We start from the raw sequence: 14,742 nt of genomic DNA, 5'->3' as shown, positions 1-14,742 counted from the left end.
TCAGTAGTTGTGGTGCAAGGGCTCAGTAGTAGTTGTGGCTCACGGGCTTAGTTGATCCGTGGCATGTGGGGTCTTCCCAGACCAGGGCTCGAACCTGTGTCCCCCGCATTGGCAGGCGGATTCTTAACCACTGCACCACGAGGGAAGTCCCTAGAAGGTTTTTGACGTAACATCCAGTATTATATTTACAGTGACCATATATATTTAGGATTTTCTGGGTCACTTTTGATTTCAAAACTTCATCTGTTTCCCCTCATAAGCTTACTCATTGGTCAGATTACATCTCCCAGCTTTAGACCTGGAAGCCATGGTTAGCCTTCACTGCTGCGTGCGAGTCAGTGTCATGAGCACCAAGAGAGGAGGGACTGACTTTACTGAGAGGAGCGAGAAGGGAGCCGCTGAGGAGTGCTTAACGGGGCAGATGACGCAGAGGGGACCCGAGGGAGAGGGCCGACTGTGCCCAGGACACGGAGCCAGAAAACCCATTCATGTTGGGGGTACAAGGAGGTTAGGTAAGCCTGCCTGTATGTGGGAATCTGTCATGGCCAGAGGAGCCTGGAAGGGCAAATTGGGAGAGCTGTGCGGAACCTGGAATGGGGAGATCGTGGATGTGGTCTTAATTTTCATGTTGGAAGAAGGAAGGAATGGTAGCGACAGACTTATGAGGACAGAAACGAAGGTTGCTTGAGGCACTGGTGGGTAAGTGCTGGAGATGGCAGTGGGCCTGGGGTGAGGGTGTGTCTCTGCGTTTCCCAGGAAATGTGTTGTCCATTCAGCAAAACCTGTTTGTAAGGCTTTTTCTGTGTCTGAACTGAATTGTATTTTTGGTGTGTATCATATGGTCTACATTAAAAAATTTACTAGTGATTTGCTGACCACGGGAGGTTTCATGGTTATTTTCAGCTTTTAAGTAGGAAAACGCTTCTTTTGGTTGCCACAAGATGGCATTGGCCTCAAAGTTACTTTATTAGATGTGTATTTTGAGCGTTTAGTATCATTTTTTCTTATATCTTCTTACATGTATTTTCACGTTCTTTCTACATTAAATTTAATGGAATGAATATTAAATTAAGGTTTCATCTCTAATGTCAGTGAGGTTCCCTTTTCCTTTGCCATTTTAGTCTTTTAAAATAATCTTTAAAAAATTAGGTATAGGGCTTCCCTGGTGGCGCAGTGGTTGAGAGTCCGCCTACCGATGCAGGGGACACGGGTTCGTGCCCCGGTCCGGGAAGATCCCACATGCCGCGGAGTATGGGCCCGTGAGCCATGGCCGCTGAGCCTGCGCGTCCGGAGCCCGTGCTCCTGCAATGGGAGAGGCCACAGCAGTGAGAGGCCCGCATACACACCCCCCCCAAAAAAAAAATTAGGTATAAAATTTTAAACATTTCAGATGTGTAACTGAGAAAGAGAAAGCCCCCTGTAGTCCCACTCTCCTAGGAATTGTTATATATTATGCTAGATTTTTTTTTTTTGCGATACGTGGGCCTCTCACTGTTGTGGCCTCTCCCGTTGCGGAGCACAGGCTCCGGACGCGCAGGCCCAGCGGCCATGGCTCACGGGCCCAGCTGCTCCGCGGCATGTGGGATCTTCCCGGACCGGGGCACGAACCCGTGTCCCCTGCATCGGCAGGTGGACTCTCAACCACTGTGCCACCAGGGAAGCCCTATGCTAGATTTTTTAATGTACCTCTATTTTCCTGTGTGTAAATATGCACTTTGTGGGGCGGGGGGCGGAGGGAGAGCATGTTTTATATTTATTGTCCATGCTTTTCTTCGTGTTTTTATTTTTAATTTATTTTAGACATCTTTCCATATTAGTACGTATTAGAGATATCTTATTTCAAAAAATGACAAAATTGTGTTTTAAATATTGTTTAATGTATAATTCTAATAGTTGCCTACAGTTTACTATATAGTTTATTTAACCTTTACCCATTTTAAGAGATGGTAGACCAATAGGTTTGTAAGTTTCTTCTTCCTGAAATAACCATTTTCACGTAATTCTTTTTTCATACTGTGTTCACAAGCATTTTTTCAACTGAACTGGTTTTTGCGTTACTGTTAGCATATATTGCCATAGTTGTTAATTAAATGCAATTGTGAAATAAATACTTAAATTTAAAAGAGGAATGAGACTACAATTTATTCTTCGTAAAATGTGCGAAGTATCCTGTCTCTAGTTTATGTCTGCTTTAGGCCGACTCTTTAGACTTAATGATTTTTTCACAGAGTAAGTTTTAGAGTTGGTCTGGTTTAACTTCCAGGACCATACGTATATCACTTGTCTTCCAACTACATATACTCAATGAAATGCATATGTAATCCTTTTTGGATTTAAAAAATTTAAGAGTTTTGATTCTATTCTTTCTGAATTACTCCCATATTCTTTGCGTTTTCCAACCACTGGTGACAATGATGCTCTTCTCTTCCAGGTTGTTTCTGAGCACGTTCACTCTAGCAGTTTCAGCTGGGGCAGTTTTGCTTTTACCCTTCTCAATAATCAGCAATGAAATCCTGCTTTCTTTTCCTCAAAACTACTATATTCAGTGGCTAAATGGCTCCCTGATTCATGGTTAGTATATATTGCTTAATGTAATCACAATTAATGTTTTAATTTTCTACTGTACTATATTTAAAATTTTTCCTTTTCTTAGTTTCTTTAATAATTGGCATCTTCCTTCAGTAAACCATTTGAGTCTTTAATAAAATCAGAAAACCAGATTTTACTTACTATTCCTATTCATAGTTAGTTGTTAGATGCTTTTCTATAAGAAGCAGTTTTTATACTGACTGTGATTTCGATAAATACAGTTTCATTTAAATATTTAGGAAGAGAATTTTGGTTTATCTGGATATGTCAGAAGAACTCAGCCTCCATTTAGGATCTAAAAAAAACCCCACCATAGTTTCTATTTTATTTATTTGCTGTTAGTCATTTCATTTATTTATTTCTTTAGTCATTTCAAAATGCATGATAGAAGGGGGAAAACTCTTTTGTCATGGACAAACTTTAAAATGAATGTGGTTTAAAAAAGTGATGACTTATTTTGGCAACATGGTATATTGCCTTGAAGCAAAATAGACCTGAATTCCAATCTTGGCTCTGTCATTTTCTGGACATTTTTAGTGAGGTAGGACATTTTAATTTTAATTTATAAAATAAATTTAAAAATCTAATACACATATCTTTTTTATGTGTTTCATTGTCCTTTGCCCACTTTTTTTCATATTGAAATATCTCTTTATATGTGAAATGCATCAGCTATTTATCAGATTTTTGTAAATATGTTTTTCTAGTTGTTAGTTTACTTTTTAATTTTGTTTTGTTTTGGTTACAGAATTTTTGCGTTTTTATGTTGTCCAGTTTTTTTCTTCCTTTGATTTCTCTCTTTTTGTGTTTAGGAGATCCTTTCCCTTCCTGAGATGTGACAAATACTCCTTTTTTTTCTTGTTCTTTTCAAAATGGTTTTGTTTACACTTAACTGTTTAATCCATCTGGAGTCTATACAGATAGCTACCTTTTTTCTTACCCATTTTTGTGTGTTTAAAGAAATAAATGTTTGCTGTAGAAAATTTGGAAAACAAAATTTACAGTGAAGAAAATTAATATTACTCACAATCCTACAACCCAGAGAACTACTGTGGATACTGTGACCTAAACCCTTCAATGTTGTGTGAGTGCACATGTGAACACATAACCAAATAAATAATGAAATGGAGCCCTACTGTACTCACTGTCGATTTGTCTTTGCACCCGTCATCATATAGTGGGGAGGTTTCCATGCCTAAAGTACTTTTCTGTGCTATTTACAATATTGCCTAGAGCCATTATAATCATGAATTATCCCCAGTCTTTTAGTTTAATAAGCTACATTGTACATCTTTACAAATAAATGTTTGTCTTTAGGACAGATTTCTGCAGTTTACTTTCCCAGTAGGCATACTTTAAAGATTTTTGAAAAGATATTTCCCAGTTATTCCTCAGAAAAACTGTCTGATTTTTGCTAGCAGTTCCTAGCAGTTCCACTTTCATGTAGCGTGTGAGCGCCTCTATTCCCACAATGTATCTTCACCAATTTGGGGTGTTAGTTAAAAAAAACCTACCAATTCAATAGATGAGAAATTTCCGTTTTTAAATTTACATTTCTTTAATTACTAGTGAGGCCATGTGGACATTTACAAAGCACATTTATGGGTCATTTGTATTTAATTTTTAGTAAATTGCCTCCCTGTATTTCTTTGCCCATTTTTGCAGTGTTTTTAAGTATTAGCTATCAGGTTAATTGCAAACATTTCCTTCCCAATTGTCCTTTAATACTGCTTATCCTGTTTCTTGACAAGAAGAATTTTAACATATTAGTCTGTCACATACTTTACACTGGGCTTGTGGTTTCTTTCAGGCTTCAGAGTCATTGATGCTCTGAAGACCCAATGAATTCAGTAAACTTAGGACTAATTATTAAGTAAATAAAGAGAAATTACTGCATTTTTGTTGCTTAGCAATTGAAAAACTCAAGCAAATTAAGGTTTTTACTGAAATTGATGCAAAAAGAAAGCCATCTGCTGAAAAGTCACTATGAAAGGCAGGAGACAACCTGGAAAGTAATGGTGAGTTGAAAAATATATTTATCAGGATTTTTCTGGTGAATTATTTTTAGGTGACAGTGCTGTGTGTTATTATTAACCGATACATAGATAATATATGATTTACAAGTGTTTTTTGCATATGTTGTCTGAAACGTTTGTCGAAGACTATTCCCTCTGGCCCTAGCTTTCTGTAAGGCTGTGGGTTCTGTGGGCACACAGTTTTGAGGGTTGAGCTCCAGGTGTTTTCACTAGCAGTGCAGGCGGTCTCAGGCCAGGCTAACTAGTATTATGAGTGAACTGGCCTTTGTTTCCAGTTTTACTAAATAGAAATTGTATGATATACTTAATGACCTTCAAATACTCTAAATCAGAGCCATTTCTTTTATTCTGTTTATGGACTGGAAGTGAGAGCTACCAGTATATGACATGCTATCTATTTAATGCTGGAGGCATTAACCTTGGACGTAAATGTATTTGTTTGTGTTGGTTGTCTTTCTCATTATAATGTTAAGGGGTGTAAGCTCAGGCATTGTACCTTGTTTATAAATCAGGGCTTGGAACAGTGCTTCTCACATAGTGGTAGCCCAGTAAACATCTGTTGAGTGAGTAGATAAACTATAAACAATAACTTTAACCTCCAGGGGACCACACCAGCTGAAAGTTGGGGAGCTAGAGGAAGAGCCCTCTGTTATATCATTGCTTCTAGATGTATTCTCAGAAATTGGTCTTGGGAAGCCTCAGCCATCAGCTCTGGACATTGTTCTCCAGGGTTTTATGACCCCTGACTTTGTTTCTGCTTCTGATGTTTTGGTAGATCTTGTAACCTTTGCTGCATGTAGTGAATTTCATAAAGCTTCCTGTTTATCTTTCTCTTCTGAATTCATAGTTTTTTTTTTTAACCTTGTGGGTGACATCCAAGGGAGTGTTTATTTCCTTAGATTGTCTTGGGGTTGAAGATTTGTCAACCTCAGATATGCTTGCTTCTTTGCTTTTAAAAAATTATAACAATTAATGGGGCCAAACTGTCATAAGGGAGACCCAGGAGAGCCCATGGGATAGTTCTAGTATGAGTTTGAAGGCCTCAGTGGTGACAGTAGCCAGGTCAGCTTTGGAGAGTGTAAGTCTGTGTCGCTGAGCCTATGTATAACCTCCATCCCTGTCACCATGGCCACTTTTTTCATGAGCTCATTGGGTGATTACAGGGGTGGCTTGGGAAAGGGGTTGACTGGTATCTGTAGAACTAGGATAAGCTAATTCTATCCACTTTAATATTAAAATCCTCTGCTGAGGTCCCCCTTTAATGAGCAGTTGCATGGGATACAAATATCTTCACCTTTTTCTTTTTTCCCATTTTGAGTGGTCTGTCTGCATACCTCTTCTCCAAATTTCCTCGTTACCAATATTCCAATCATGTTCCTTCCAAGTCCCCAGCCATCCAGCCAAGCCATTGGCCAATATGAATATATAATTGCATGTCTGGCCATTTTTCCAAGCAAAGTGAACAGTCAGGTACACTGCCCAAAGTCCTGTCCACCGGGAGGATTCCCGTTCACCACTGTCCTTTGGAGATGTCCCAAGGAGGGCTGTAGTGCTGCAGCTGTCCACTTGGGGGCGGTGTCTGCATATTGTGCAGAACCGTCTGTGAGTCAGGCCCAGACTTCTCTTCCTCTGCCAGCTGATCCGGAGGAATCCCCACGAGGCCAGGGGAGATAAAGCAGAGCAGCAGGAGTGGGGACCGTGGGCATCTGGGCCACTTCTTCATGTGACTTACTTGTGCCTGCGGACCCGCTTGGGTGTGATCATGTATATACCACCTCCATCTGACTTTGGAATGTTGCTGTGCACGCCCACATTATGGCTTGGTGGGCCGGATAAAGATAACACCATCTCATGATGGGCAGCTCAGGTCGCATGGTAGCTTGGTGGCCCATGGTCAAGTCTCTGCTAAGGCCCAACAGCAAACCAATAGCTGTTTCTCAGAAGGAAGGTAGTTATCTGCAGGGGATGGCAGGGCTTTGCTCTGAAATCCTAAGAGCCTTTGCTGTGATTCACCTCTAGGGGCTGCCAAAGGCTCTGAACTGCATACTGTCTGCTGCCTATGCTTCCTGCACCATTGGATCTGCTGGATCATAAGGCCAAGGGCGGAGCAGCTTGCATAGCTGCCTGGAGCTGCAGAGCTACAAAGCCTTCTCTTGTTCTGGGCCCCACTCAAAACCAGCAGCTTTTTGGGTCACTCAGTAAATGGGCTAGAGTAACACAACCAAGTGAGGAATATGTTGCCTCCCAAATTCAAAGACGCCCACTGAGCATTGTGCCTCTGTTTTGGTTGTAGGAGAGGCCAGATGCAGCAGTCCTTAGAAGGGATATCTTGACATGGCCCACACCGTGGACCCCTAGAAAATTCACTGAAGTAGAAGGCTCCAGAATTTTTGTTAGATTTATTTCCCACCCTCTGATATGAAAATGTCTCACCGATTAGAGTGGCGGCTACTTCCCACTCGCTCGGTCTCATTAGCGTACTGTCGTCAGTGGAGTGGAGCGACGTGCAGTCTTCTGGAAGGGAATGGTGATCAAGATCCCTGCAAACTAAATTGTGACATAGGTCCAGAGGGGTGGTATATCCCTGAGTTAGGGCAGTGAAAGTGTATTGCTTGCCTGGCCAGCTGGAAGCAAAATGCTTCTGGTGGGCCTTATGGAGAGGGATGGAGAAAAAAAGCATTTGTCACATCAGTCGCCGCATACCAGGTACCAGGAGATGTGTTCATTTACCCTAGCAACGAAACCAAGTCTGCTACAGCAGCTACAATTAGAGTCACCACCTGGTTAAGCTTACGAGAATCCACTGTCATTCTCCAGGATCCTCTTTCTTGGGGATGTGGGAATCACTACCCCTCATCTTTCAAGTCCTTGATGGCTGCACTAATCCCTGCATTACCTTCAGGAATGTGGGATTTCTTTTGGGTTACTATTTTCCTAGTTAGAGGCAGTTCTAGTGGCCTCTGTTTGGCCTTTCTTACTATAATAGCCCTTTCTCCACAGGTCAGGGAACCATTGTGGGGATTCTGCCTGCTTTTGAGCGTATCCATTCCAATTGTGCATTCCAGAGCTGGGGAAAGAACCACAGAACAGGTTCAGGGACCCACTGTGAGACGTGTGAGACCTGACCTGAAACTCTCCTGACCACCTGACCTCCACAAGCCCCTGCTCTGACTGGGGTGATGTTTTGGGTCCCCTGGAGATAGTGTCAGTTCAGAGCCAGATATGTTTTGTGAACTTGTGCTAAAGTCTTTGAGGACTGGGAACATGTCTTAAATTCTCTTAATCTCCCATGAGGCACCTGTCCCAGTTCTTGCACACTGAAAATGTTCAATAACGATTCATTGATTGGATGAGTAATAGTTATTAATTGTATCATTAGGAATACTTTGGTAAAAGTAGACTTAATTTGAAAAGCAATTTAATGGCTTATTCTAAAAATTATTAATATGGAACGATTGTGCCGCTAACGTGTGACTCACATGAGGATTAGAGGCTAAAATATGTGTCAATAATGCTTTAGTATGTGTAAATATATTCAGTTTGGCTTAAGTACAGTGTTTGGATCTTGGACATGTGTTTGAAATGTTATGTGTTAACTATATTACCTTGGAATGCCACTTCACTTCTCTGGGCTAGAATTAATAAATTACATTAATAAATAATAATATAGTTTATTATAGGATGATACAAAAGGGGCAGATATGGCAAATTAAAATGATGGCTAAAATTTGTATTGTTATTTTTATTATAATTTATTATTAGAATTAAAATAGAAAAAGCATAAAAAATTGACAGAAAAAGGAAAGTATCTCTTTGTATTCACTTTCTGTATCTTGACTACTGTTAAAAAAACATGAAACTCTTTAGTTCCATAAATTAAAAAATCATGATTCACCTGCTTAATGGGTTTTCCTTTTTGAGTGATGAGAATGTTTTGGAACTAGATAAAGGTAGTGGTTGCACAACATTGCGAATGCACTAATGCCACTGAATTATTCATCTTAAAATGGTAATTTTATGTATGTGAGTTTAAAATTAATATAAAAATGAAACATCGATACATCTTGGGGTGTAATTAAGTTGTAGCCTTAAATAAAATAAGGAAATAATTCTTCAGTTTTTGAGGTATTTTCTCTCAGTGGGGCCCAGTTTTTGCTAAGTTATCCATACTCACTTGTGACCAGACAGAGACACACATTTAGAACATGATTGCCCGTTTTAAGATTCAGCCTGTTAAAAGATAACCACAGTGAATCTGACTTGACTTTGCAAGGTATGTGTGCTTTATTTTGATTTGTCAACATGAATAGCTAAAATATGTTGTTTTAGACATGATGAAGGAACAGTACAAAATCCATCTTTGTTTTATACATTTTCAAGTCCCACAGAAGGTCAGAAAATTCAAACTTTTAGATTATAAGCAATTAAACTTAAAAAAATGAAAAATAAGTATTATGTTTACTTATGTATAAATATTAAATCAAAAGTTCTTACGATACTTTAAGGTACCATTGTTAATTAAATGTTACTAACAATTTCTAGTTAATTGGTCTCAATAGTTCAGTGGTTTGTTATAATGTGCATCACTATAGTTACTGCATATTTATTGTTTATAATAGTAAAAATAAAAAACAGTCTACGTAGGAAATTTGCTTAAATTTTGGTAGATCCGAACAGTGGAATGCTTTTTTGACCATTATAGATGATGATAATGTAGATGATTATTTGTTGATATAGAAAAATGTCGAAAAAAATGTTTTTCTCTGGGTGGTGGGATTATATGATATAAAAAATTTATATTTATAAACGAAGTTTGTTTTGGTGCTTGCCTTGTATAATATTTCTATAGTAGATGTGTACTGCTTTTTTGTTATAAGAAACAACTTAAAAAGTTTAATAGCTTATTGCTAAAATCGTTCTTTTTGGTTTTTTTCCCTTCTAAGTGCATAACCAAAAGCTATTTTAATTCTGAAGTTCTCACAATACTCACTATTCAAAAGCAAACTTGCAGTCTTTCCTTTAAAGCTTATGCTTTCTTCATAGCATTTTTTAAATTATATGTCACTTTTTGACAGTTGGATTAGATCCTTAATTCCAGTGAAATATTGGTTTTAACTTAGTTTTGTTATTTTGGAAATTATTGAATATGGCTGAACTTGGATAAATTTTCTTATTTAAGTTCATGAAGTTTTTTGTCTGTGTGGTTAAAAAGTGCTAGATTATTTGCTTCATAGTGTTGTATATTGTATTGAAATATTTTGTGATTCCAGCAGATGGAGCTAGAAGGTAATGCATCCGTTGGTGATCTGGCAATTCAGTTTGGTTTGCTTGGGTTTTAGACTAATTATTCTGGGATTATTAAATAACTTTTAAGTTTACATACCTCTTTTGGGGATAGACATTAAATATCTTTCAAAAAGATTGTCATTGAAACTGATTTAGATAAACTACAAGGTTTCTGAATTTTTAGGGTTCTACTACCATGTCAGAGAGCACATAATTTTAGCTTTCTGAAGTAGAGAAATTTAGCTAACATTTCTTTTTATTTTACAAATTAATATGTAATAATATACAATAAAAGTGGTGGTACTATGTATGTATGTGTATTAGCTCTAATTTTTAATTTTGGAATGTTTTATCAAAATTGTAGAATATTCTTAAGGGATATTTATGTGTGTATGTCTGATGTATGTTTGCAAAATGCTGGAAACTTACTAAGTTTTACACAGTTTCCAAGAATAAAATGGCAACTTAGGAGTGTACAGTAGCTTTATTATTTTTCTATATATTAAATGTTCTTCTCATAGTAACTTTAACTTTCTTATATGTTGCAAATTTGATAATTAAATTAGCATAAGCTGAGTCTGAAGCTTTCACACATATTCTGGCTAATAAAACTTAATTTTTTGAATTGAATTATTTAGACTGATAAAAAGCTGGTTATTTACATAGATGATTATACTGTTAAGTAGTATGTTAACTCTTAAATTCTTTGTGTTAAGTGAATTTTTCTTGCAAAAGTAAATATGGTGGAGGTTATATCTCTTTTTGCAATTGTGGTTGATAAGACCATCAGCAGTAATGTTGAATCTCCTGGAAAAAGGGAAGTGGGGAAAATCAAAAAAATTTTTAAATTGTATGTATTATATATAAAGTTCAGTATATAAAAGAAGGTATGTAATTTCATTGCAAACTTAAATGAGTTGTTATTCAGAATCCTTGTGATCATCCTGATCATTTTCTTCACTTGTTCAGCAGATTGCTGTTTGATAATATCTGTTGATAAAGATTTCTCTATATAAATTTTCATAACTATCTTCATTTTAAGTAGGTTGGTTAGTCAGAATAGCTATGTTTACTGATTTGTGATCTTTTGCCTAAGGCAGACTTTTGTTTTTTAACTTTTGATTTCCAGAGAAGAATTTGAATTTGTATTTTTCGCTACATGAAAGGGACACATATGATTAGAAAGATAAATTCTGGAAGTATGTATATTTAGAGCTCAATAACAGTAATAAAGTCTGTTTTTTACCATGGATGATAATTGATTGTTTCAAATTACAAAACCTAAGTAAATTTTTTTACTCCAATTATAAAATTATAATGAAGCATTCAAGGGTTTATATTCATGGTTGCAACTATTTGAGAGCAATCTTTGAAGCCCCCTACCACACGATAACTTGTGATTTTGCAGAGGCTAGAATATGAATTGTGCTTAGTGAGGCTAGAAAATAAATAGGCTGAGATCTGTGGCTGATGAGGGGCCCAGCTAACATCTCCACCTCAATTAAGCTTTGCCGTTCTCTGCCTTTTCTTAGGCATTTTGTGGGGAAGTTATATGACATAGTGAGGTAAAGGATTTTGAGTTTTACAAAGGAGTTTAAATTTGTGTCTTTATGTGCTCCTTATAGAAAACTTAGAATATGTAGGCCAGTGGGAAGAAAAAATCATCCATAATTCTACTACATTCACACTGTTAATAATTTGGTATATTTCTTTGCAATTTATTTTCTGTGCCTATTTTTTGTCATTGTTGTTCTCATATATTTTTCATGTCATATAAGTATACAGATTGTTGTTATGTAAGTTCTTTTTGGTGTAATTAATGAGAATCATTCTTTAAGGAAAGGGCTGAGACCTAATTTTAGCTGTAATTCATATCACTTTTTTGTCTATCTGGTCTGATTGCTGATGTGCATTGGAGTTTTACAGGGTTTTGGACCATTTGCATGATGTTGAGACAGGGCAGGGAGAGGCACTGACATTAATTTAACATTTTGGTATGTTATTTCTCTTCTGTTCACACGTGATCTATGAGTTATGTTATAGCCCATTTTATACATGAGGAAGCAGGACGACAGAGCTGAAGTCCCTTTTCCAGGTCACGTATAGCTGATAGTTGCGAACCCAGGCTGATCAGACATAAAGTGCCCCTCACTTAGACATCTGCTGCCACATCTTCACAGTGTGAATCCCTTGTTGTGCATTAAGTACACAGAATACATTCAATATTTTATTGCAGTTGGATTTGTTAAAACCTTTCTGTATTTGGAAGATGTTTTGGTATTGTAAGGCTTGGGTGTGCATGTACACAAAAATATAAGCAAATACAGATGTGTTCGTTCTGTTTAAGTGTCTTACAAACTGGTCAGAAGCTCAACTAAGCGTTTTGTTCTACACGGACGGGTAGAATTAGTGGGCTGTCATATTCTCAGTTTAAACATTCCCCTTAGTAAAATCTTATGAAACTGATGTTCGTTTTTTGGCAAACAAACAAAAGGCCCTCAGCTTAGGGTCTCATGGGCTGGAATTAAGGTTTTCACAGATTTGTTTTCTTTATTGGAGGCTCTGGGGAAGAATTTGCTTCGAAGTTCATTCAGGTTGTTGGCTGAATTTGGTTCTTTGTGGTTGTAAGACTGAGGCCCCCATTTCCTTGCTAGCTGTTAGTCAGGTGCCAATCTTTGCCCTATAGGCTGTCTGCCTCTTTTCTCAGGTTTTCCATGTGATGCCCCCTCCAGCAAAGTGTCAAGTTCCTCCCTGTCTTACCCTTCTGCTGCATCTCTGACTCCTCTTAGAGAAAATTCTCTGCTTTTAAGGGCTCCTTTGGTTAGGTTGTACCCACCTGGCTAATCCAAGATGGTTTCCCCCTCTCTCTTTATTAAGGTCCATAGCCTTAATTATATCTGCAACATCCTTTTTTGCCATGTATATTGGGTTGAAAAGTGTTTTCCCCAAATTCGTGTCCATTTAGAACCTCAAAACGTAACCTTATTTGGAAATAATATCTTTGCTGATATAATTAGTAAAATAAGGTCATAATGGATTAAGGTGGGCCCTAGTCCAATAACTAGTATCCTTATAAGAAGATAAAACAGAGACATACACAGGGGAGGAATGTGAAGACAAAGGCAGAGATTGGAGTGATGAATCTACAAGCCCAGGAATCCCAGAGGTTACAGGCAGCCACCTCTAAGGAAGGATTCTTCCCTAGAACCTCCAGAAGGAGTATGGTCCTGCTGGCACCTTGATTTTGGACTTCTAGCCTCCACAACTGTGAGAGAATAAATTTCTGTTGTTGGAAGGCACCCAGTTTGTGGTACTTTGCTACAGAAGTCCCAGAAAACTAATACACCTTGTAACATATTCACTAATATACTGTATAACAATTCCAGGGATTAAGGTATGGATGTCTTGGGGGTTCACTCTGCCTACCATGAGACTTCAGCTGAGTACAAAGCAGGAAAATACAACCCACAATGAAGAGAAAAATCAGTCAAAACTTACAGTTGCCGCAGATTCAGAATTAGTAGACAAGAGCATTGAAACATTGCTTGTAAGTATTTCATATGTTCCAGAAGCTGGAGGGAAGACTGAACATAACTGAACATATTGAGACATAAAAGATGTAAAAAAAAGAACCAGGGCTTCCCTGGTGGCGCAGTCGTTGTTAGTCCGCCTGCTGATGCAGGGGACGCGGGTTCGTGCCCCGGTCCGGGAAGATCCCACATGCAGCTGAGCGGCTGGGCCCATGAGCCATGGCCGCTGGGCCTGCGCGTCCGGAGCCTGTGCTCCGCAACAGGAGAGGCCTGCGTACCGCAAAAAAAGAAAGAAAGAAAGAAAGAAAGAAAGAAAGAAAGAACCAAATAAACTTCTAGAGATGAAACCTGTAATACCTGACATGAAAATATATTGGATGGGATAAAAGCAAATTAGATATTTTTACAGAAGAGATTAGTGAACTCTGAGACATAGCAATAGAAAACAGTCTAAAAAAGAAACAAAAAAATGACTGAAAAACTGACCAGGGCATCAGTGATATAATTGATGTTCCTAAAAGACAGAGGGTTAAGAAAAATATTTGAAAAACGGATGGCAGAAAGATTTCAAGATTAGATGAAAACTGTAAACCCTCTTATCCAAGAAGCTCAACTAGCCCTAGTTACAGGAGACCTGCCAAGATACATCATCAGATTGGTCAAAACCAGTGATATGGAGAAATCTTAAAAGCATTCAGAGAAAAAGACATAAAGTACAGAGGAGCAATCATGCGAATTCCAGCATATTTCTTGTGGGAAAAAAATGCAAGCCAGATGGCAGGGTAGCAACATCTTTAAAGTACCGAAAAAAGAAAGCCCCACCAACCTAGTTCTATATCCAGTGAAAATATTTTTCCAAAACAAAGTCAAAATAAAGACAGTGTCAGATATACAAAAGGTGAAAGTTCATCACCACAGACCTATACTACCAAAAATAAGGGACATCCTTTAGGCAGAGGCAAATTGGTAGAAGATAGAAATCTGGATCTGTGAAACAGAATGAAGATCACTAGAAGTGGCGAATTTGAGGGTAAATATAAAGGAGTATTTCTATATCATATAAATCTTATTAAAAGAGAATTGGCTCTTTAAATAAAAAACAGTAACAGTAAATTGTGCGTTTTATAATGTGCAAGTAAAAGCGCATGACAACAATAATGCAAGGGCAGGAGGAAAGAAATGGCAATAGACTGTTGTAAGGTTCTTAGGCTGTACATGAAGTATTGTAATACCTTTTTTTTTTTTTTTTTTGCGGAACGCGGGCCTCTCACTGCTGTGGCTTTTTCCCCGTGGGGGCACAG

The 14,742-nt window shown here is 38.0% G+C and overlaps 1 protein-coding gene across 1 annotated transcript in view; it reads left to right on the top strand.

The window, feature by feature from the left end:
- Positions 1–14,742, top strand: part of LMBR1 (limb development membrane protein 1) — a gene marked incomplete at its 3' end in the record, with an annotated part of 151,899 nt that overhangs the window by 72,091 nt on the left and 65,066 nt on the right. The window contains exon 4 of the mRNA XM_007463988.1: positions 2,432–2,571. Within this exon, the coding sequence (XP_007464050.1) occupies positions 2,432–2,571 (140 nt within the window). The remainder of the gene's footprint in view (positions 1–2,431; positions 2,572–14,742) is intronic.

The sequence above is a fragment of the Lipotes vexillifer genome, unplaced genomic scaffold, assembly GCF_000442215.2.
Source record: "Lipotes vexillifer unplaced genomic scaffold, Lipotes_vexillifer_v1.1 scaffold2094, whole genome shotgun sequence".
In the NCBI taxonomy this organism is placed as follows: Eukaryota; Metazoa; Chordata; class Mammalia; order Artiodactyla; family Lipotidae; genus Lipotes; species Lipotes vexillifer.
This window is presented reverse-complemented; position numbering and strand designations above follow the sequence as displayed.